Consider the following 24,492-nt stretch of genomic DNA (forward strand, 5'->3'; position numbering starts at 1 on the left):
ATAGAAGGCCAGTGTTTTGTAGAAAGTTCTAGAGGAGTCTGAATGCTGAAGATTCTATTTTGCGATATTCAATAATGTCCATAGCATGGCTTATGGAAAACAGGCTTGTGGGTGTCAAGGGCAGCTGGTCTCTGAGAAGCCAGTTCTCATGCGTCCTAAGAACTAATGGGAAGATGTTAGCATGGAAATGATTTCTCGGTTTGCTTTTGAGGTTATCAAAGGAGCAAAGTCTCCAAAAGAGATGAAACTTTAGGCTGCCACTTGGCAGACCCTGAACTCACTGAAATGTTAGCATTTGGTCCCAACTCTTAGAAATAGAAAGACTCAAAGCTGCCCTGATGTGCTCACCCCTTTACTGCTTAGGATGTGTCTATTGGACAAAGACCTCTGGGAAGTTATCTGATGCCTTGGCCATGGCTTTCACCAAGTTTGAGTTGGACATTATTATGAAATGAATTTCATTCTAGATCCTTCAGGGGAAGAACATGAAGCCAAAAGCTTGGTTCTCAATTTCATCAACAGGTTTGGGGGAGATACTTTATTAATCTGTCCTCCATCCACTTGCCGCCCCCAAGCTCCACTCATACACATTTCAGTGTTTTTTATGCAAAGAGCTGTGTTACATCTGGCAAAAACAACATTTATGAGTCTTAGTTTTCTGTTCTATAAACAAATGATAAATCTTGTTTGTGGGTCAAGTTTCCAGTTTCAGGCATGTGGTACTATTCAAGAAATGATGATTGTTGTTCCTGGGTCTTAATGAGCTGTAGATTTCACAGTAGCAGCCAAGGTGCAAAAGCAGAAGGTTTAAACACACTGACTTGGAGCTAAAGATGGAGCCGGTTGCCAAGCATGCGTGATACCCTGGTTTAATTCTCCACACTGAGCAAAACTGTTATGGCGGCAGGTTCCTGTGACTTCAAAACTGAGGAGGTGGAGGCAGGAGGATCAATAGTTTAAAACCATCAGCCTATACAGTGAATTCAAAGCCAGCCTGAGATACACGCTGTTAGTATTAACTTTGCCTCCGTGCATATCAAAGACTCAAAACAGCTGACTAATGACATTAGAAGGCTCCCCAGGGGAGATAAGATCAAATAAAGAGGACCTTAGATCTCAGCTGGAATTGCAGTCAAGTTCCACCCTTGATTCCAGTGCTACCTACTCCTCTCTCTCTCCTCCCTTTTGAGACAGAGTATAGCTAGTAGCTTTGGCTGGCTGGCTACTTTCCATGTAGCCTAGGCTAGCCTCCAACTTGCAGTAATCCTCTTACTTGAGCCTCTCAGGTGCTGAGATTACCAGCATGTACTATCATGCCCGGCTTAATTATCATCTTCTAATTTTTTGAGTTGGGGACACTGGAAGTGAGTGGTGCAAAGAGCCTTATAAAGCATGCACAAACACCATTAATGTACCCTTCTCACAAGCAAAGAACCAAAGGACAGAAACACACTCCAGGGGTCGGTAAGTGAATGCGATGCAGGTAGCTTGGCTCCAAACATTGGGGTTGTAACCTTTGGGTTCAATGAGGTCACGCATCAGAGTGGGAAGAATATGGGATTTGGATTTGGAGTTAGACCAACCTGGCTTCTAATCCCTGCTCCAGCCCAGACAATCTCGTGAATCTGAAAAAGGCCCTTAACCTCTTTAGCTCAGATTTCTCTTATCGGGAACTGGAAATAATGAGATACCTGCCCTGTAGGATACTTGAGAGAGTGAGAAATAGGGAGTGTCGTTCTTTTGGTTGCGTTAAGTTTACCTGGGGTCATATTAGACTTGTGAACATCATAAGAAGTTTTGCAAACATGAGAGAACTCTCCATGAAGAAGAACACAAGGAAGAGACTTTTATCTCCAATCAACAGACGAGAAAGAAGGGTGAGGGAGGAGGGGAAGGGGAAGGGAACTCTTCCCCAAACGCCTCCATGTATCCAATAATTAGTCTCCTATTAGTCAAATGTCACTTAAGCCTCTGCTATATTTATGTGACCTGGTGTTGATCATTCAGCTATTGCCTGTTAGGCAGCGTCATGCTGGTGGGGAATGAGGACCAGCTACGTTTCTTTGGATAAGGAATTGCTCAGAGAAACCTCGCAACTTTGCAAACAGTCCTGCGGCCAGTGAAGAGCAGCAATGCAATTGTGACAAGGTATAAGTAGCTCCAGACACACCCAAGGGAGAAGGTTTGTCTCCATGGTGAGAGGCAAAGCCAAGGAAGACTCCAATTCTAGTCTTCTGGATCCTAACTCGGCTCCCTTTAACCCCACTGCATGGATTAGGCCTTTAAATGAATAGGATTCTAAAATCTAAACTAGCACTGGTTAAGGTAGAAGAAAAAACAAAGCCTGCTGAGCAGGAGATGCGCTTCCTTGATTGAACTTGGGCAGTTTGCTCATTTCTGGGAAGATTATTCTGTCTGTAGGACGGACACCCACCTCCTCAACTCAGACTAATCCTATCTTCTGGTCAAAGTGGTTTAAAGATGGCTTAACTAAGGAGACTTAAGGTTACATGATAATTTATGGGAAGAGCTTCTAACTGTGGCAAGAGTGGACCTAGCATGCACGAGAAAGACATGTCTCATCCCACGATACCTGCAATCGCAGGTCTACATGGGGCTGGAAAAGAGCAAATGGCCTGGAGCCAGAGAGATGGGACTTAATTTTTTTTCCCTTCCAGTCAACCAGTTTGTGTGTCAAATGAGGATAATGATGCCTTTTTTTTTCCTCTTGCCATACATACGTTATTAGTTGAGACTCAAAAGGTATAATGAGTGATTCAACTGAATTGTATACATTCTGATATTCTTTTCTTAAGGAAAATTCAGGGAGAGAAAAAAAAATAAGGAGTGAAAACCTTTCTCAGTCTCTCCATCACAATCGAAAGAACGGAAGCGCAGAACCCAACAGATACAAATAGTGAGGTCTTTAGGGAAATACAGTGTTCCCTTCTCAAGCTGCACCTTTTGAACACAATGACAGCAACAATAATAAAACGGTGCTGTTTACCTTACCTCCCACATGCCTTTTTATAGAATCATTTTTTAATCTCTGAAATTATAGTTACATTATTCCCCCTTCTCTTCAAGTTCTTCTATTCTCTCTCAAGTCCTTTTATTCTCTCTCAAATTCATGGCTTCTTTTTCTTTAATTGTTGTTACAAATATGTTTGTGTGAGAGTATATATGGCATATATATTATTTCTAAATATATAAATACAACCAGCTCAGTCTGTTTAATATTACCTGTGCCAGCAATTCTCAACCTGTGGGTCACAACCCTTTGGTGGTTGAAGGGCCCTTTCCCAGTCAATGAAAGGGTCTGATGATCACCTATGACCACCAGAAAACGTGTATTACAACTCATAACAGGAAATTACAGTTACGAAGTAGCAATAAAAATAATAATTTTATGGTTGGAGGTCACCGCAGCATGAGGAACTGTGTTAAGGGTTTGAGTGAAGCATTAGGAAGATTGAGAATATTGATCCTGGCATTGGATAGGCGATTGGTGTGTTCTTCCCTGGGAAATCCACGTCTCTCCTTAACATTCCCTACTTGCCCATAGCTTTTGTCTAGGGTTGAAATTCATAAGCGTTCCCCCATCCATATTACTACATTGTTCAGATCTTGTTTAGGCAGCCATATTGATAAGACTTCATGGATGCAGCCTCTCTGATATTCCTAGCAGACACAGTCTTCCAGAAAACTTCCTGCTCCTCTGGTTCTGACAGTTTTTCTGCCCCTTCCTCTGCAATGATCCCTGAGCCTTAGGTACAAGAAATGTGCTATAGACGTACTAGTTGGGGCTGAGCAACACACAATTATTATTATTTTTTGTCCTCTGTATTTTGGTCAGTTATAGTTTTCTGTAATGGTCTCTGTTTGTTGCAGAGAGAAGTTTCTTTGAGTGGTGAAAAATGCACCTATCTGGGGGTATAAAGATATATTTTTAGGATGCAGTTAGGAATTGTGCTAGTTTCCTAAAGTGGTCATAAATTCTCCTCCAAGATTCATGGCTTCACTAGCAGTGGGTAGCTGTCTAGGTTTCAATACCAGGAATATTTCCCCCCTTTAATTGGACTTGTAAGTCCAATTAAAGAACTATTGGTTACTATCATAGTATGTGTGCCACTGTTACACCCTAGGGTTATAATGCATATTAATTGTTGTTGTGGTTCATAGCTGGATAGGACTATTGTTTGCTCCCTGACGTTGGAACCTCGTGTGGTATCTTCTGGTACTGTGAAAGCTAGTCATATTGGAGGAGGTTTTTAGCTTAGATCCAGTTCAGGTTCTCTGGGACCAGTGTCCTAAGTGTATGATGCCTTCAACAATAGAGACTTACCTTCCATCTCTGGGAGGCAACCAAGGGAAACGGCAGTAATTTATAATATTTGCAGTGTCTCTTGGATAACCCTCACCAACAACTCAGAAGGGAGCTTCTTCAAAAGGGAAGGGAGTTTCTCATGCGTTTTGTTTGTTTTATTGTTTGTTTGTTTTTGACAGTCTGTGGCTCTTGGGGTGGACTCATTGTCAGCCTGGATGGGAAATTTTTATTTAAACTATACACCATGTGTAGGTCTTACTTTCAGTTCCCTGAGTTGATCCTGTCTCTCTTGCTTTCTGAATTTTGCTCAGTGTTGTGACTGCAGCCTGAAGTATTTTGCCTCTTTCTCTGCCAGACTAACTATTTGCTTTTCAATGTCAATTTATATATATTATTCTTAAGAAAATAATTGCTGATCCACCCCATCACCAACCCGATCAAAAGAATCTTTTTGAATACCCGTTAATCCCATAGCCCATGTTGCAACGGCCTCTTATATATCTGTATCTTTGCACCCCATCCTTTATTCTTGAGAACTGGGGTCAGCTTTTTCACCTCTGGATTCCCAGGGTTGGACACAGGAAAGGTGCTCAGTGGATAATTATGTATGAGTAAATGAATTAATTAATGAATCTTACCTTCATAAAAATTATTTGAAGAGGATAGACAGGGCTAGAAGACAATGCAGAATGGTCAAACACAATCTCCACCCCAGAATGGGAGTCAAGGTTCAAAATTCAGTAACAGTATTGAAGGAACCTTGCCTATTGGAAGCAGAACTGGATTAGCCCTTTGATTGGTCCATGGGTATTCTTTCTCCCTAAGTCTGTGGTCTTCAGAAAGCCTCAAGGTGGTGTTGTATATGCACAGAGATTTGTACTGGCATGGGAATACACTGAGGATAATCAAGGTTATTAATAGAAAGAACACGAAGGTTTTCCTTGATACAATTCCCCTGTATTTACAATCACCAAATCACATCAATTTTACACTTGAGAAGTTTCTTTGTTTATTTCCATCTCTATTTCCAATCTTTCCATTATTGAGAAGATCCCTCAGTCTTAATACCAGATCTCGAAGATTCTTATTAATTCCAATATGTTCCTTACACAACTTGGAGCACATGCCCATGGCTTCACATCTCTCTTCCAATGGTTTACAGCAGATCCCTCTGCATGAACATCCTAATGCTTCCCAGTGGTCTTGGCGATCGACACTAATTCTTAAGCACGGGCCACGATGCCCTCCATTGTATGCCGTTGACTTGAACTCTAGTTTTTTATTTTTTTATCATTTTATCATTCATTTTTTATCATTTATCAGGCTCATGATCTCTCTTACAGTAGCCCTGAATCATGTGGCTTTCTCAGTCCACGTCAAGATATTTCAGTTCTATCAACCTATTGTCATGTCATTCCCCACATAAGGCAAGACTTTGTCTCTTTTTTTCCTCTATCTTTCTTGATTAATTTTCATTCATCCTTCCATTGATAAAAGCTCTTGAGATGAGCCAAGAGCTCACAAAAACATACTCAACAGACCCAACGCTGATCTTAATTGATCTTTAGTAGATGGGTATTGAATCAGACTTCCTGGAGTTGAGATGGGAGTTTTAACTCTATCCTCTCATATCTCTGTGGTTTCTGCTCAACACTTCCCAATTTTGGACACCAGTGGGTACAGGCTTAGTGTTTTCTGAGATCAGTTGGGATAGAATGAAGAAACAGGCTGCGAAATTCTCAAATGACAGTTTCTGCATCAATTTCCTCAGAACAACTTAACTCCCTCTTGACGTGGTATAGTATATGACATGGGATAACCAACTGCTAGTTTATTATAAGGGTACTTTTGGGCTACTTTGAAACCTTTAAATGACCTTTACCATCACGACAGGGTGTGTGAAGAGACCAAGCCATGTTACCTTTTAGTTGTTGCTATGAAAACCAGATGCGGAGACGCTGAAAAAGTAGAACAAAAGACGATAGTGTTTTGTATACCGTGTGTATGTGTGTTGTGTATTTGTACGCTAACGCAAGAGGGCTAGAGAAAAGAGGAGGCCTTGGCACTTTATCAGTCAGAGAGACGCTGTCAAAGGTCTGTACACGCTCTCCAGTGGGTGTAGCTACGTGAAGACACTTGACCACAACAAGCCCTGAAGCATGGCCCTCTGCCCCACTATTTATTCCTTGTCTGTTTTCTCAGCCCCCGTGGATGACAGGAAATTAATAGCTTTACTGCTCGTATGTCACAGACCCCTCAGTTTCTTACCTGTCTTTATTCATGCAGTAACCACGTGGAAGAGCATGTTACTACCCCCATTGCGTGGACGAGAGGGTAGGCAGGCTCCTGACTATGAAGCCAGAGTACTCAGGAGGATTCACCATCTGCTCTCAGTCTCTGCTGTGTGCCTTAGTTTCTCCATCTGTCCACAGTAACATCCCTTCCTCACCTTGTGAAGAGTGAGTTGAAGCATGCCTACTGAGTCATACATGGTACCCACCAAGCCAAAGACCGCTCTGTTATTGAGCTTGCCTGGGAACACAGCTGGGAAAGAAAGAATCTTGAGTGTGTGGGCAATACATACCTCCTGCTTTGGTCTAAGTGCTCAGCAGCAGATGGAAAGGTAGCACGACACGGGCCCTGCCACTGTTGGGATGGGATGACTGGTGGGATCTTTTCTCATATATTACAACCTGACTGCAGTTTTCCCTCCCACCTCCCCTCCAAGCCCCTCCTGCTCTCCCCCATTAGCCCCTCCTCTGTTTCTTTTCAGAAAAGGGCAGGCCTCCCACGGATATCAAGCAAACATGGCCTACCAAGTTGCAGTAAGACTAGGCACCTTTCCTGGTACTAAGGCTGGATGGGACAATCCAGTGAGAGGGAAAGAATCCAAAAATCAGGCAAAAGAGACACCCTCCTTCCCACTAAGCTACACAATCATAACATATGTATACAGAGAGCGTAGGTCAGACCCATGCAGGCTCCCTGGTTGTCTGTTCAGTCTCTGTGAGCCTGTATGAACCCAGGTTAGTTGATTCTGTAGGTTTTTTTAAGGTGCCCCTGGATGCTCTGGCTCCTGCAATCCTTCCTCGTCATCTTCAGCAGGATTCCCTGAGCTCCACCATGTTTGGCCGTGGGTCTCTGCATCTGTTTCCTTCTGTTGCTGGGTGAAGTACGGCTGCTCTCTACATGGACTTCCTCTCTCATTCCAGAGTTAGGTCCTTCTGCCTCCTGTTGACCTGATTCAGATGCTGGCCACATCTTAAAGTGTCGAGGAAAGAAGTGGCAGCAAGCCACGGAGGGCCAGATAACAGTCTGTCCTGGCATGGAGGAGGCAGCTGAGCCTGTGGGCATGAAGAAGGGGATTTTGTCTGACAATAACACAGATAGTTTTCATGTCTCTCTTGGAGTGTCTAAGGCTATAGAAGGGTCTCTCTGGCATCTGTAGGGTAGTGGGGTCTGGTGGGCACCTTATTTGAAGAAATGCTGCACTTAGGGGCAAAGAAAGAAGATAATCATATCAAACTATTTATTTACTGTATGCATTGTGTGTTCATGCGTGTATGGATGCAACTGTGTTTACACACATGTGCATTCATATGTGTGTAGGCCAGAGGCCAATTCTAGGTGCCAACCAGAATACCATCCACTTTGTTGTTTGGAGTCAGGGTCTCTCAGTAAGACCTGGAACTTGGTTATTTAGCTAGGTTGACTGGCCAGTGAGCTTCAGGGACCCTCCTGGATCTACCCCTGCAGCTCTTGAGCTAATAAACAGGCATCATCACACTCAGCCTTTTCACGCGGCTGCTGAGGGTCAAGCACAGGTCCTTTACCGACTAAGCTATCTCCTCAGCACCAAATTACACTAAAAAAAAAAAGTGACTTCAGGAAGGCGTGGTGGCACATACCTGTTACCCAGCAGTTGGGTGAGGCAGGAGGATCATGAGTTCAAGGCCAGCCTGGGCCGCATAGCAAAACTCTGTGTCAAATTATACCCCTCCCTACAAAAATAACAAAAGGAAGTGAGTGTGCTGTTGGGGTGACTGAATGTCACTAGAGTCTGGCTCCCACTCCCATGTCAGCCGGTTTATTTCTGTCTTTCTCTAGATCTTGGGTTCTTCACCCTAATGAAATCAGTGACAGGAACAAATGGCTCTGATGGCCTTAGGCTCTTCTCTAAGTTTTCTTACTATAAACGTATGTGACTCCTAACGTTTGCATCTTTTGTGGGACCTGCTCATTTTGGGGGTGTCTCCTGGAAGAGCCCGTGTCTGGTGCCAACAGGCCTCCCAAGAGATGCTCTAGTGATCTCTGGGTTACAGCTCCCTTGTCCTCGCCATGTGGGTGGAGACAGCTTGAGTGCTCTTCAGAGGAGCCATATTATTAATAACAGACTCGTGTTTGCTCAGGGTTTTAGGGCTTAGGATGTCATTAATATTATCAGTCAGTCACACAGCTGGGGTGAGGCAGAACAAAGCTGGTTCTGACTTCAAAGTCTACATATTTAACAGCTCCAAGGTACCCATGTCTTCAAAAGGTCTCCTTAGGATGAAATTGGGATTAACCAATGTTCTTTAAACAACTCAACAAATGGTATTTAGGTTTGACGTAAGGAGAAAACACAGCCCCTGTTTCAAATTCAGTTGCTCAGTTTCTCTTTCCCCACGTGTTTACTGAATACCTACTGTATGTTAAATGTGAGTTGGGATGATGTGGTTGGAAATTAGAATCAAATACAGCAGGTACTCTCAAAGGAATTTGAAACACAGAGGCAGCCAGATATGTGCAGGCTGTAGATGGTTGGCCTTGGTTGTCAACTTGACTGGGTTAAAAGATGCCTAGGGTAGGTGAAACACCTCCCCGTGTGTCTGTGGGGGTGCTCACGGAGAGGACTGACATGTAAGATAGAGACAGACGTGCTTTCTATTGACTCTTTTCCTCTTGAGAACTCTGACACGAGCATCCATATTTGTTTGGCGCAATTTGGTAAGTCCTGGACTAATGTGGTGGGATGCAGTAGGCAACGGTGGACTAAACGTGGGTTTCGAATGCTGGTTCCCAGTCTCCATTTTGCCGCTAACTATTTAGAAGTCCTCGGATAGGCTACCCCTATCTGCTGTTAACTCTATCACAGTAATAATAACATCACATAGGATCCCTGATGAAGTTTAAATGATAGGGTGCAAATAAAGTACCTGGACAGTGCTTATCACAGATGGGCAGTTAATACCTATCATTGTCATCACCATCATCAATATCAATCATCATCACCAGTCATAAGCACAGAAGTCTAACTCTATTTTTTCGTTTGTTTTCTTTCTTTCTTTTTTATTTGAGACAGGGTCTCACTTTGTAGTCTGAGCTACAAAGAAGTGAGGGCAATTTGATTCCAGTCTGGCCAAGGGCTGAGGAGGTACCATGTGAACTTGGCCTTAAAGGTCTTTCTTGGCTTATGGTGTTAGGATTAGGGCCGAGCGATGGGCAATACCGGAGAAGAAAATTGTGTAAGTAAAACTCAGAACTTGGCAGTTTGGATAGCTGCTGATGAGGTCAGGCAGAGTAGAAAAGGATGGTGGATTGTTGTGAAAGGTGAGTTGGGGTTGTGAATTGTAGAAGACTTTGGGTACTATGTTAAGGCATTCAGTTATAATTCTATATATAGTAAAAGATGGGTCCTATAAATCTGTAAAGCGTGCTGGGAAGTGGCAATTCCATTGGCAATGTTGAAGATAGGTAAGGTTGGAGGCAAAGAACTGGGCTATCAGGCCATAGTAAGGGCGAAGCCAAGAGAAGACAAAGGCACATGGTAGGATAGGGCTGAAAAAAAATAAATTGAGGGGAGATTCAGGTGTTGGAGAATACTTTGTGAAAGAAGGGTGCTAATGAGGGGGTAGACCAGATGTTTGGACTATATGCTTGTGTTCCTTGTAGGGCCAGTAATCAAGAAAGAGAAAAAAGTCCAAAATTAGTCAAGTCAGCTCAATTAATTGTAAAGAGAGTAAGAACCAGATGTGGTGGTGGATGCCTGGACCAAATACTCAGGAAGCTGAAGCAGCAAGATCACCATGAGTTTGAGTCTCTAGATAACAGGGAGTTTAAGGCCAGCCCAGACTACAAAGTGTGTTCCTGTATCAAACAACAAACAAACAAACAAACAAACAAACAAAAAACAGAACAAGGTTGGATTTGAATTTTGGACACTGTTGATGTGAAGTTCTCAAGGTAGTTGGTTTTGCGGTGTGAAACTCAGAGGCGATGTCTGGCCTAGGGTAGAGATTTTGGTACTGGGCATCCAGAGGTGACAGTTCCTTCTATGAGAGACTCAGAATTTCAATGAAGATATATCTCCAGCCAGTAGGAACTAACTAACACTGAGCATGACCAAAGCTGTTTCTGGGCTCCAGCACCCAGTGTGTGCTCATTTACAGTGTTTGCTATTAAAGCGTAGGAGTTAAGTCAACAACAGGACCCCAGGACCTTTGACAACCTGTCTTAAAATGTGGTATTTCAGAGGGGGATTCAAACTAGGCCATGTGAGACACTCAATCCCACTGAAGTTTCCTCCACAGCCTCATTTCTGATGTGAGGCGTGTGCTGCCTTCCTGACACTGTAACAAACACTCAAGACCATCAGCTTAGAAAGAGAAATGAGTTACCTCGGCTCACAGTTTTGGAGGATCCCATTGCTTTGGGCCCTAGGCAGAACATCCTATCGGGGCGCTTGCGTGGAGCAAGGCCGCTCACCTCATACCTGAGACACGAGGAGGAGGAAGAGATTCAGAGCCACACAGTCCTCTTCATCTGAAGACTTCCAGTAGGCAGCTCCTGGTAAAGTGGCTCCTTCTGGGAGCATCCTTCAAAGTGTGACCTTTAGGGGTCACTTAAGATCTCAACTGTAGTAGTTGGATATAGATTGGCTTATTTTCCCTTCTGGGCCCCTTTTTCTTCCTTTTGTAGGCGTTGCAAGTAGATCTTCTATCTCTTTTAGCTTTGTCTTTGGCTATTGATTTTCCCACCTTCAGTCACCTTTTAGCTTACCATTTTTGTTTTTATTTTTTTGAGACAGGGTCTCATGTAGCCCAGGCTGTCTCTGAATTTCCCTGTGTAGCTTAGGATGATCTTGAACTTCAGACACTGTTGCCTCCGCTGCCTTCTGAGAGGCAGGATTGCAGAGGTGCCATTACTCCTGGTCTTTTTGCATTTCCCAGGGTTTTGTGTCTACTAGGCAAGTCCTTGACCAAGTCAGCCACATCCCTGGCCTTGGCTTATAATTTAAAAATCACCATTATTACCAACAAAGAAACAATAGTGAAAACTGGCATTAAACCACCCAAAGCCTTTGTGGGGGCTAAGGAGAGGCTAGCCTTTGTGCGTGGCTAGCAAGCCACGCAGCGTGTGTGCTTACGCCAGTACCCCCACAAACTCACGAGGGATGCTTGAGACCAACCTGACCAGGGCTGTGACATCAGGGCTAGGCGACAGACATGTTTACACTGCGTCACTATATATATATAGGGCTACTTTCATCTATGTAGTCTTTTGTGAGCTAAAGTAGTTGGTGGACCTCCAGCAGTAGACCTGAGGGAATGCGTATGGCTTGTCATCACCCGTGGAAGAAGGACACCCATCTTCTATCAAGAGAGGTGTGCAGCCACGAAACTGGGGAGAAGAAAGAAAATAATTTTGCTCCTCACATACCCCCCAGGGCTGCACGCTCATTTAAATATCCCACCATTTGTGGAGAATCAACGCACCTTCACCAAGGCCCACAGCTACAAGCCGTCTGTGGAGCCCAGACCCAACTCCTCTAGGCCAAGTGGCTTTTCAGTGTCAGTTCCCTTATCTTTACAGTGATTATCAAATTCTGGCCATGAGCTGCTACATGGATTTGAAAGAGATAAAGGATGTGAGTGCAGTTTGTAATCTGTAAGGCAATAGACACGACTTAGTCATGGCGATAACTAAGTCATGTCAGGCATGAGAGATCAGGTTTTAACTCTGGGGCAGATAAGGTAATCGCTCCCTTTTTTAGGATTTCAGATGTGGCGAAAAGGATTCTTCCTCTGGCTGCTGCAAATTGTCTCTGAATCCTCTCCATAAATCACTCAGCACTTTGAACCTCTTCTGATGGGGCGTGATCTCTAGACAGCGATCCCCGCTGAACAAGAGGCCCATCGTTTGCTAGAAGGGGTATCGGGCAGCGGCTGTGCTTCAGTCCCCACTCCTTCAGACAGGACTTTCAGATTCAGTAGTTGGGGAGTCACTATTATCTCCAGAACTGATAGGGTCATCTACTCCGTGCCCTGTATTACATGTTTCAGAATATTCTTCAATTTGCCCTAGATCTGCTCTGAGCTCCTGGTATGCCCAGAAGCACAGCAGGAATCTGGTTTAGACTAGCAAGGGGGTACAAATAATATTTCCTCTTCTTCTCCCCAGTGTATGCAATCCTCTGAATGTAGAATGAGTGTCTGTAAGGGCTTCAAACTTCACTAGTGACCAGGGATACTGTGATGAATAAAACAAAAATTAAATTATAAATACAGCCATGTGCTGCATGGAAAGGCTTTAGTTCACCATAGACTGAACATATGACAGTAGCCTTATATGATTGTGATGCTATATAAACATTTCTATCTCTTATGCCTAATGTCATAGCCCTGGTCATGTCAGTGCCAGGGCTTGTGAGTTTGTGGGGGTGCAGCTCGCTAGCATAGTATGCAAACAGAGATGGTATGTGATGCTTCATAATAGGCACAGATGACTACATGCCTCATTGACGTATTTGCTGTATTATTCTCTCAATCAACATTTTAGAGTGTACTGCCAGTTATTTAAAAAAAAATGTTGGGACCAGAAAGACGGCTTAGCAGTTAAGAGTGCTTGCTGTTCTTGCACAGGACCTGAGTTCAGTTCCCGGCACCCACGTCAGATCCCTTGTAACTGTCTGTGACTCCAGCTCTGAGGAGAGTCAGTGCCTTTTCTGGCTTCTGCAACACACTACTCTGTAACAGACTGGTGCATCTCGTGGCTACTGTGTCCCTCAACAGTATCAAAGGCTGTATGGGGTGACTGACTTGACAGGTGTGTCCCCCATGCAGGCTGCGGGCCACATGTGTTCCAGGGATAGCTGTCAACACAAAACTGCAAACTTATTGAAAGCATTGTGAGAATATTGTGTAACTTGATTATGTTTCTCCACCTCTTCTTTTCTTCTTCTTTCTAAAATCGAGGATATTATGTATCTCAGGCTGGCTTCAGCCTTTGTTTGTAGCCAAAGAAGACCTTGGGCTATTCTTTTTTTTTTTAAATATTGATTTTGTTCTGTGTGTACGGGTGCTTTCCCCATATGTATATCTATGTACCATGAGCATGTAGTTCCTATGGAAGCCTGCCTGAGGGTGTTGGCTTTCCTGAAACTCTAGTTATTAGAGACCGTTGTCAGTCACCATGTGGGTTCTAGGGACTGAACCCTAGCCCTCTGCAAGAGCGACAGCCACTTTTCTGAGCCAGCTCTTCTGCCCCCAACATGAATTTTTGATCCTCCCACCTCCACCTCCCAAGCACTGGAATTACAGGAACGTACCACTATGCCTGGTTTATGGGACCCAGGATTTCTTCTTATATGCCAGGCAAACACTCTATTAACTAAAACACATCCTTGTTAGTTTTTTTTTTTTTTTGACTTTGTAGTTCTTGAGTATGCAACTTTGAAGATGGCAACATTGTGTCACAAGGTCAAAAGATTGAACACAGACAGACCTGGATTTCTGACAAGTACATTCTCTGATGGCCAAACAAAAAATGAAAAACAAAACAAAACAAAACAAAAAAACAAAAACAAAAACATATAGCAGTGCAGTTCTCCTTCGCCCCAACAATCTATGATGGTACCAGCTATAGATTCTGACGTATTCTAGGAAGAAAAAGCAGACAGTTGAAATAGCATGGAGTAGAGGGGACCCCATCTGTTCCCCCACTCCCAAGAATGGGGTCTGAAGGATAGTGGCACTTAGGGGATGCTGGTGGCAGAGGAAGGCATCCCAGAAAAAGGCTATGGTGTGTGCAAAGGCCCTGGAAGCAGTGGCGGGATTGGGAGCCTCCTGTATAGCTCGGACCCAGGGCCAGGGAGGAGAGGGCTCGGCCTGGGAAGAACCCTCCTCTTTATCCTGCAGCAATGGGAAGCCTTTGAGAGGTTTTAGGCAGGGGGAGTGACAAGACCACATGTGTGTCTTAAGGTCACTCAGTCTCTAGCGTGGAGAATGGATTGGAGCTGGGGTGAATACGGAAGGAGAGAGCACAGTTAGCATGATAAGCTCAGGGATCTCTGAACTCCCGGCCTCTCCAGCAGCCAGCTCAGAGCCCTTGTACCGCTGGACTCATGCCTCCACCCTCCCTTAGCAGCTGGGTCTTGGATGAATTTCTTAGGCTTTCTGTTGCCATAGGTTTTGAGATCTGTAAAGTGGGGAAGACTAGTCCCCTTGCCTGACTAATTTTGTTTCCTTCACTGATTATGTTCAGGAACAGTTAGGAGTCTTATGGCATGGGCTGAGAAGCAGCGGTAAAAGCCGGTGACTACAGGGCCTTTGTGGCAAGCGGGGATGGAGGGGGGCACCCCACTGGCTCCCTTATTCACACTTCACAGATTTGCGGAGTGTCTTCAGATGTTGGGGTTGACTTTTGTACCTTGGCTACAGAGAAATAACAGCAGCTAGATATTACAGGTGGGAGGTCACACAGCCAACTGCTCCCGTCATCAGGAATGAGTTCAGTCAGTGCCAGATTCTGCCCAGCCTCACTGGCATCTTCCTTGGTTCCTATGAATTGGGGCTTTGCATCTTCAGTCCTGTCCATAGCTAGTTGCTGTGGATCAGACTCTGAGGCAGCACAGACCTGTTTCCTGTCCTCAGGGGTCCACCTATCTCATTCCAGTCCTCACACTGTGGGGGCTGGAGAGCTGGCTCCATGGTCAAGAGCCCTTGCTGATCTCTCAGAGACTGTTCGGTTCCCAGTACCTGCCTCGGATTTAGCACAACCATCGATAATGACTTAAAAAAGGAGAGTTGACTTGGGAATCTGGAAACGTTGCCTCTGCTGCCAGTCCTGATCCAAAGTGTCTAGAAGTAGGACTCCTCCGTTGACCTTGATAAACCTCAGTTTCTGCATCAGTTGAAGGGTAGAGAGAAGTTTCAGGGCACCCCCAAAGAAGTGCTGTAATCCTATGTTTCCCTGGATCCCTGGACCTCCATTTTAGACCCCCTTTCCAAATTCTCTGCATCATTTCCTTTTCTTCTGTTATTTCAAACGAATCAAAAATACCTTTGACTTTCTGTCCTCTTTACTAAAAGGGATCCCAACTTTGAATGCTTACAATAGTCTCAGTAGGTACTAAAATGGTTGACACACCCAATATGGAGAGGTGAGCTCCGTAGCTAGACAAGGGGCATGTGTCCTATTTAAAGAAGACAACTTGTTCCCAATGCCAGAAATCTTAAAAAAAAAAAAAAAAAAAAAAAAAAAAAAAAAAGGCTGGAGCCAACTTTTGTTTCTTTTCTAGGGCCATCTAGCCTTCTGATATTGTGATACAGTGTTGTCAAATATAAAGCTCATGCTTGAGAACCATGTACCAGGGTCCCGAAAGAGACTCAATATGTCAAGTAACTTTACAATTTTCTGTCAGTTTGTATTTATGGTTTATCCTTAGCAGCCTTGCTAGCCACACGCCTTGGGGTTGGATGAGGATCTTTAAACAGCACCCTTCTCTTTCTAATCCCAGGAGCTGTCTCTCTGTCTTCTAATCAACACTTTCATCCTTTTTATTTGCTTTATGCAAATTTAGGTCCACAAGACCCGTTCTACCTCATCTCAAAACAACACATCATGGCGTCCCGTGGACCCCTATTCACTTCCTTCCGCCTAGTACTCACTGAACACTTCCAACACCATTCACTATTCACAGGGTGAGACAGGGTGGGAAGGGGCCCGAGTGCATACTTCAGAGATCTCCTTCTGTGCTTGGTCCCTCGCAGACTGAAATTCCAGCGGCTATGTAGACATCTCCACCAGCCCTTCAACCAACAATCACCAAATCCTCTCCAGGCGTCTGGCAAACAAGGTCTACATTCTTTGGCCCTGATGCCCCTCAAGCATGGGCCTCAGCAAGGTCCTCCAAAGCCGGCCTTCCAGAGGCCGCTGTTGCCATATCCCGTCCCTCTTGGCCAAATGGTGCCAAACTTCAATTAGAAATGGCTCTTTTTTTGTGTATTGGGGTCTGGGGAAACTCAACAGCTCTCGCCTAGGGCAGCGCTTAATGCGAAGTGGCTTACCACAAACGCAATTTGTCCCCGCTCCTCCACGGAGTGGTAATGTTTGGTGCCCTTCTCTTGGCATCTGGGCTGGCCTCAGAGACTCGCTTAGTGTAGACTAAGCTGCACATCGTGTCACAAGAGTTTTAAGACTGTCAGAAGATGCCTTGCGGCCACCGACTGAGCTGAGCCTCTAGAGACACCTTCTCTCAGAGCCATAGCTGCCAAGTGTGTCTAGCTGTCCTGAAGCCATTATGTTGTGAGAAAACCCAAAATGTGCGTTTGTGTGTGTGTTAGTGCATGTATGTGTGTGAGCCAGTGTGTATGTGTGTGTGTGTGACTCTGGTCGGCATGTTGGTTGAGCTGGCTCACATCCAGGCGCTAAAATGTCCTTTTGTGAGCCGATCTGCCATTGCTCAGTTGACACCATGAGTGTGGTGGGTGAACCCTCTCAACTTACAGAATCTCAAGCAACGATACATGGCTTCAAAGACTTGATTTTGAGGTTCCTCGCTGTATACTTATATGTAACCAGAAGAGTGCTCCCCAACGGTTGATTGGATGAATAAATGATTCCTTTTTTTTTTTTTTCCTGTGGAGTTCAAGTGGTATCTCTGCCCTATTCAGTTGCTCTCCCTGTTGCTTGGGAAATAAGGTGAGACTTTATTGCTTGCTCTCTCGGCATGAATCCAGCCTATGCTAAAGTCTGAGCTATTTCCCAAACACTCGAACGTTTCTGCAACACCATTTCCTCTACTTACCCATACCCTGCGCTCTCATTCCAAACGCCCCTCTCTCTCCCAACCTTGTTCCGCAGGTTGACATTCAACTTGCTCATTGTCAAACACCTTCCCTGGCTGCCCAGGCCTGCTGGACACTGTCCTCTCTCTCTGGCCTTCTCATCTGACGGTTTAAAACCTTTTTCACTGCCTTGAGTCTCCCTCGTTTCTCACCCCTTACCGAGTGGCCACCTCTTTGCGTGGGGTGGGAAAAGGGGAAAGCATTGATCCCTTAGGGGATACACAGTTCACCTGCACTGAGACTGACCTGGATGTGGAATGGCACACGCCACTTTCCAAGCTAACTGCTCAAGTCCTTGAAGGACAGAGATCACCAGGAGAGGCATGAGCTTTGGTGGTGGCTTGGGTTTTGAATCATAACTGTGTCGCTTTGGGCAAAATTTTTAAACTCTCCGAGCTCTAGTTTCCTTAGTTGGAAGCCAGGGAGGCCTCAGATGAGAACAGGCCCACTGGACCTAGCTTGGTGCTTGGTGTAAGAGAAACTCTCAACGTATGCCGGCTGCATGGGTGCAACAGACTGGCCAGTCAGCTTGAGGAGCACCTGGGATGGTGTCAGTTCAGAACTCTTTCCTAAAGAATAAGGGAAAGGAAAGAATGGGGGAGGGGGGTGAGAGAGAATGGCGAAGGGGAGAGAGGTAGATGTAGGGGGTTAGGAGGAGGGATAGGGGTTTGATAGGGATACAGGGATATGGAGAAGGAGGAAGGAGGGAAGGAGAGAGAAAGAGAGAGAGAGAGGCCAAAGCCAAGAGTATTAGTCTGTGTGATGTCAGCAAGCGGCTGCTGAGGGCCACTCTGTCTTCCCATCAGCCGATTGAGCGGTGGGCACTGGAATCTAAGCTCCCCTCCAGCCCTAACATTCCAAGGGCATTAAAGAAAAAGGATGAATCACCCCCTTCAAAAATACCAATATGGGCTGGGCCCTCCCCCTGCTGTCCCCTTCTAGCCCAGCTAAGAGCTCTTAATACGCAGCCCGCTTCCTCCTGCAGCTGCCGCAGGGCTTCAAGCCCCTCTCCCAGGAGTCTCAGAAGCAAGACTGATAATGGACCTCCGGCTTCTGTGTCTCAACAGCGAGCCAGATCTCGTTCCCAGACTCTGGGGGGCCGTGTGGGGGCCTTCCGTGGACATTCGACCTCGGTTTCCTTGAGCGTGGAGAGGGGCCGGGTGTTGAAAGGGTGGAAGGAAAGCAGGGGAGAAATTGAAAAGAGAGAGGGAAACCCTCACAACCCTGAGGGGAGGGAAGGTGGTCCGGACCCTCTCTCTGCACCCTGACTGGTCCTGGATTTGGCAAAGGCGACGCGTCTGTAATCGTTATAAATCTCCGTGGGGGGCGCGTGTGTGTGTGTGACACCGTCCCCCAGTAGCTGTATTTAGTTCATAGACACAGGACGCCCCAGTTTTTCTCCTCCTGGGAGAACAGGCAGTCGGGGACGGCGGGGACGGCGCCTCCCCGCTCACAGCCCTCTCCCTTCACACGACAGCACTATCGCCACTAAAGCTGGTTGCAGGACCAGCGCCTCCTGCCTTCCTGTGCCGGGACCGCCCGCGTCCTGCAGGGTCGTCCGTGCGCGCGCGGAGCCGTCCCGGGGCCAGCCCTCCAGGTCCGTCCGTGCGGTGGTGGTCTGCGGCCCGTCACGTCTGCAGCGCGGGGTCCTCCCAGCTCACCCCGGCTCCCCGCTCTGAAAGCCGAGAAGCTCGCCGGCTGCGAGCGAGCGGGTTTTCCAAGTGGGCAGGGGTGGGGAGGAGGGGCGCGGGCGGGCGGGCCTGAGGCGGGGGGGGGGGGGGGGGGGGGGGGGGGGGGGGGGGGGGGGGGGGGGGGGGGGGGGGGGGGGGGGAGGGGGAGGAGGAGGAGGAGGAGGAGGAGGAGGAGGAGGAGGAGGGGGCGTCGCGGAGGGAAGACCTCGCATTGTAATCCAATGACATGACCGACGTGGGGGTGGGGGCGCTGGCCTCCGCGCGCTCTCCGAGTTTTGGCTGCCCGCCCAGCTGGGAATAACTCTCTTCGCATAATTCGCGTGTTTACCAGGCATGAAAATTCTTGCTTTGGGCTCCCCCCCACCCCACCCCCGCCCCGCTCCCCGACCCAAGCCCCCTCCTCGTCCCTCCTCCCCACCTCCTCCGCCCCTCGCAAGTGAAACTCTGTCTACAAAAATATTGGCCCGGGGCACAGAAAGTTTTGCATAAATTCATAAGTGATGAATGGCCGATTTTTTAACGTTATTTGGGTATTTGTCAGAACTTAACAAATATACACGGGGACGGGCGGTTCATAAACTTAAACATCTCAATATCCTCTTTCTTCTGGAAATAAATTACGTTTGTTTGCTCGGCTCGGAGTCTTAAGGTAGCCGACATTAGGAATATTTTAAAAGCCATCATCCATCGAGCATGTCTCCCAGGCGCCAGAAAGATTAAATGAAAGAATCATAAGATGGAGGTCTTTAACTTTTAATCCTTTTACAATGAAGCCTCAGATAGTCGCGGGGGCAGGGTGCCCTCTCTGGGGGGAATAATGCCGTTATTCCTTGGCTCCCAGTTAATGAATACCCTAACGTCTGTCCCACGGCTGACGGAGGCAGCGCCGGGGAGGGGGCTCCGGCTCCCGGGCCAGGCTATTGAAATGAGGAGCCACCGAGGCTGTGTCGGGAGGGAAGAAAGCGCCGAGCTGGAGGGACAGGGAGGGCGGGGCCCGGGGCTTTGAGACAGAGCTGGGGACCAGGCGCAGGTTTGAAATAATTAGCATAGATTCGCTCGCAGCTCCGGAGTGTGGGGTGTGTGGTGGCGGTGGGGAGAGCTGGGGGCGGAGGGGGGGGAAGGCGGAGGACAGGAGGCCGGGAGGGAGGCGCGACGAGGTGGCAAGGGGGTGGGAAGGGGAGCGAAGGAGTGCGACCGCGGCTTCCAAGATAAATAAAAGGATGGCGGGGGGGGGGGGGGGGGGGGCAGGGGGCCGGCCCACGTGGAGGGGTGTGGGGTGGCCGCCACTGGGGGGTTGAGGTGGCGGGATGCACGGGAGAGGGTCCGGAGCCGGTCCCTAGAAGTTGGATTTTTAAGGGGTGGGGTGCAGTGATGTTTGCCCGGACGCTCTAAGGCGTCACTGTGCCTCTATCTGACCCTAAAGCGCAAAATCCCGTTCTGTTTTTTTCCCCCTCCCTTCTCACCCCCCCCCCCAGTGGGATAAGTGTCCAGGGAGGGGTCTTGTCTCTCTCCTCGACTGCAGATCCCAGGGCTGTGATTTGTCCCCCGGGTTCACACCCCTCTGAAATTTGGGACCTCAGTCTTCCTTAGGTCCCCGGAGGAGGCCCAGGTGAGTGTCAGATATCTAAATTCCCTCTCCCTGGTCAGTCGTGGGCCTGCAGGATCCCTGAGGTTGTAGGTGGTTGAATCCAAGAGATCGCTTTAGCCCCAACCTCTGTATTTTCCGGGCATGCAAAGGGTTAACAAGGGCTGGGTACGGCGGTGGGGGTGCAAGGAGGGTGGGCGCGCTCCGACCCCCCCCCCACTCCTCGGGGGTCAAGTTTCAGCGGCACTCCGCCCCCAGGGAAGGTGTGAAAGACGCGTGTCCCCATTGTGAAGGGCCTGTCAGGCCGGACAAAGCAGCCGCCCCCCCTCCCTCTCCCTCCTCATCTGCCCAGCCCGGGGTCAGCTCCAGGGGGCCGGCTGGGTGTCGAGGTCACTACAGGCCCGAGCTTTGGTGTCACGGGGGAGGGTCCCCTGCGAGACTTGGTAGGAGCCACGTGATACTTAATAAGATGGGGTTGGAGAGTAACACTCCCCCCCCCCCCCCCCACACACACACATACACACGCTGAACATTTTACAGTCACCTTCATCACCCCACAGGAGAGGAGTCCGGACGGACGAGCTTGTCTCCCAATAGGCGTGGTAAGCGCGGCGACATCCCCCCATCCCCCCCATCAATCACCAACGCAGTGAATCACAGTGTGGAGCACAGTCGGTTTTAGTGGTTTTCTTTAATCCTGTTCTGCACTTCTTCCTTATTTACTACACGGGATATTATAAAGAATAAATAGCAGATACTCTTAATTTACAATGATTAGTCATTCCATTTGTTCTCTATATTTACAATAACTGTAAAATAACATTGAACTCTATAGCTTCTTCGAGGTCTAGGGAAAATCAAAACACTTTCCGAAGAATGGAAAATAGCTTTTTTTTTTAAGTCCTTCTACAAACGTTCCCCCTCTCTTTGTACTTTTAAGAAAAAAATAACTTTTCCCCCCTGCTTCGCCATGCGAAGGACACTGTGGGCTATAAATAGGTTAACATTATTACCAACAACCAGAATAAGTCTCTCTTTTTCTCTGCTCTTTTTTTTTTCTTAGCTTGCTTTTCTTTTTTTTAAATACAGTAGAAGCCGGTAACTTTTGACGTATAATACTGACCTTTTAATAAGTAAATTAAAACTGGGACCGTATATACACACACATATACATTCCTACACAGTTAAACAGTGCATTGCATGAACCAGAAAGCCAGGTCTCTGTAGCCAAGAAGAAGAAGAAGAAGGAAAAAAAAAAAAGTTCATTGAAAACCCTCGCTAGAGGGTGGTGGAACTGGTTGGAGGCGGTGTGTGTGTGGGGGCGTCGGTTGGGATCCGTCAAGTGTCTGGGCGCGGGCAGGGGGCCCCCCGAGTTCTAGCAGGAACACTTACACTCGGAGATGATGGGGTACTGGATGGGAATCCAGCCGCAGCGCTGGCCCCCGCGCCGCTGACAGCGCCACCGCAGCACCGTGAGGTGAACGGACTTGGAGGGCTTACACACCATGCCCTCGGGCACGGAGCAGGAACGCTTGCTGAAGCAGCTGCCCACCTTCACGTAGCGCGGCCAGAAGCGGCTGCCCAGGTCGTTCCACGCGTACAGCACCGGGCAGAAGGTCTGCGACCACAGCCACAGCTGTAACTTCCTCCTCAGCTTCTTGCTGAGGCGCTGCTTCTTGCCTTGGGCCAAGCCCTCGGAGAACTCCAGCCCTTTGATCTCGCTCGGCATGGCCCCCGACGGCCGCTGCCGCAGCAGCTGGTCCAGTTCCGCCAGGTCCTCGGCACCCCCGGCCGGTCCCCCGCCCCCTCCGGGTCGGTCCTCCGGGGGCGAGGTGGCCATGAAGCCCGGGTCGTAGTGGCCCCCGAGCAGCGATCGCAGCAGCGTCTCGTTCAGATCCTTCTCCTTAGGGTCAAAGATAGGGTCCGGGTGTTCGATGAGGTCCACCAGGGGCAGGTTGTCGCTGGGAGCCGGGCGGATGTGCAGATAGTGCTGGCCGCCGGCCGGTGCTGCCCGCAACCCCAAGACCACCACCAGGGCGTAGAGGGTGACCCCCAGGCTGGGGCAGCGCTCCATGCCTCCCGCGCGCGCCCCGGGGCTGCCTCTTCGTCCCCGCGTCCCCGGAGGAGAGAGAGAGAGTGAGAGAGAGAGAGAGAGCACGCCGAGCAGCGCTCCCCCCCTCCCCTCACCCCGGTCCCTCCGGAGGCGGCTCACCCGAGGCTGGGCAGGAGCGGCAGGGCAGGCTGCATGAGCCGCGGGGAGAGGAGAGCCGATCGCGCAGCGCCGGCTCCCGCCGCGGCGCAGGAGACGCGCACGAGTTGGCCGCAACTCCCCCCGGCCCCACCTCCGGCGCTCTACTCGGGAAGGCGGCGGCGGCGGCGGCCGGGCATCCGAGCTCACTCCAGCGCGACCGCGGGGCGCAGGGGGCGCCGGCTCCTCGCTGCTCTTCCCGGGGCTGCCGGCGGCGCGGGGCGCGTGGACGAGCCTCTTCCCTTCTCCTCGTCCTCCTCGTCTCCGTCCTCCTCGTCCTCCTCCTCCGGTCGCTCGGCAGTCCTCCCTCTCTCTGCGCGGCGCCGCCGGTCGAGCGGGTCCTGGGCCACTTCCCTCCGCCCGCTCCGGGCTGCGCAGCCGGCTCTGCCCGGCGGACTCCAGCGGCGGCGGCGGCGGCGGCGGCGGCGGTGGCGGCGGCGGCGTCCGCGCACGTTGGCACCGGTTTGTCTGTCTCGCAGGGTTCAAGCCTTTAAATTTCCTGCACTTTCAGCTCCATCACCATGGAAACCACTGACTCTCTCTCCGCGTTGCCCCCTCCCCCTTCTTCCCCCCAAACAACAACCCCACCCCCCACTCCTCCACCCGCGAGGAGCTGGAGCCGCACGGGCTCTCGGGGGGGGGGGTGCAGAGAGGGGGGGTGGTGCGGGTGGCGGTGGAGAGAGAGAGGAAAGCGACTGCGCCGGTCGCGGCGGCTTGCGGCTCCTGCAGCTCCCAGCCGGACCCAGATGCCCCGGGAAGCCGACAGTCAGGCTGCCCGCCGGAGCTCACAGGCGGCAGCAAGCGGCGGTGGCGCTTGGCAGGTCTCCGCGCAATTTTCTCTCCCTCTCCCCCACCCACCCCGCCTTCCACTCCCCCCCCCCCCCCCCCCCCCTCCCCCCCCCCCCCCCCACCAAACCCCCCCCCCCCCCCTCCTTTCTCCTGGAGCAGTGCAATGGGGCTCTAGGCGCCCCGCCAGGGCCAGTCCCGAGGAAAGCTCGCGGCGGCGCTGGAGCCAGGCTGGAGGGTGCAGGGCTGGAGTTGAGGGGTGTGGGCCTGTCGAGGTGGGGCGAGGGGAGTCTCAACTAGCCGGGTGCTTTGCACTGGGAGGGGAGCAGCGAGGAGACGCCGGGCTGTGTGTGTGTGGGGTGGGGGGGAAGGTCGGTTCCTAGCAAGAAATTTCTCCATGTGCATGGAGCATTTTCCCGGGAAAATGCTCCATGCACATGGAGAAATTTCTTGCTAGGAACCGCCCTCACACACACACACACACACACACACACACACACACACACAGTGACTCCAAGAGACGCAGCGTTGCGCGGCGTGATGAAATTTCTAGGCAGCGCTCTTTTGCTTCTCTGCCCCTCAGGCCCCACGGAGTGGGGTGGTCTTCTCACCCTCTTCCTTCTCCTTGGCCTGGTTCTACAGGGTGAGCGTCGGAGAGATGGAGAGGTGCATCATCCTAGCCTGCTGATCCCCCTAACCCTCGCGGTTTGCTTCAACTAGTTTGTCGCCTCCCTGGGGGCGGCGCGCCC

The 24,492-nt window shown here is 49.1% G+C and overlaps 1 protein-coding gene across 1 annotated transcript; it reads right to left on the reverse strand.

Annotated features, from left to right (window-relative positions):
* Nucleotides 1-21,386: 21,386 nt before the first annotated feature.
* Nucleotides 21,387-22,919, reverse strand: Nog (noggin). Its single transcript, XM_055620177.1, has one exon. The coding sequence runs from the start codon at nt 22,781-22,783 to the stop codon at nt 22,085-22,087; it is 699 nt and encodes a 232-aa protein (XP_055476152.1). The 5' UTR covers nt 22,784-22,919; the 3' UTR covers nt 21,387-22,084.
* Nucleotides 22,920-24,492: the final 1,573 nt, after the last annotated feature.

This window comes from Psammomys obesus, unplaced genomic scaffold, assembly GCF_907164565.1.
Source record: "Psammomys obesus unplaced genomic scaffold, mPsaObe1.curated_primary_1811, whole genome shotgun sequence".
NCBI classification, from domain to species: domain Eukaryota; kingdom Metazoa; phylum Chordata; class Mammalia; order Rodentia; family Muridae; genus Psammomys; species Psammomys obesus.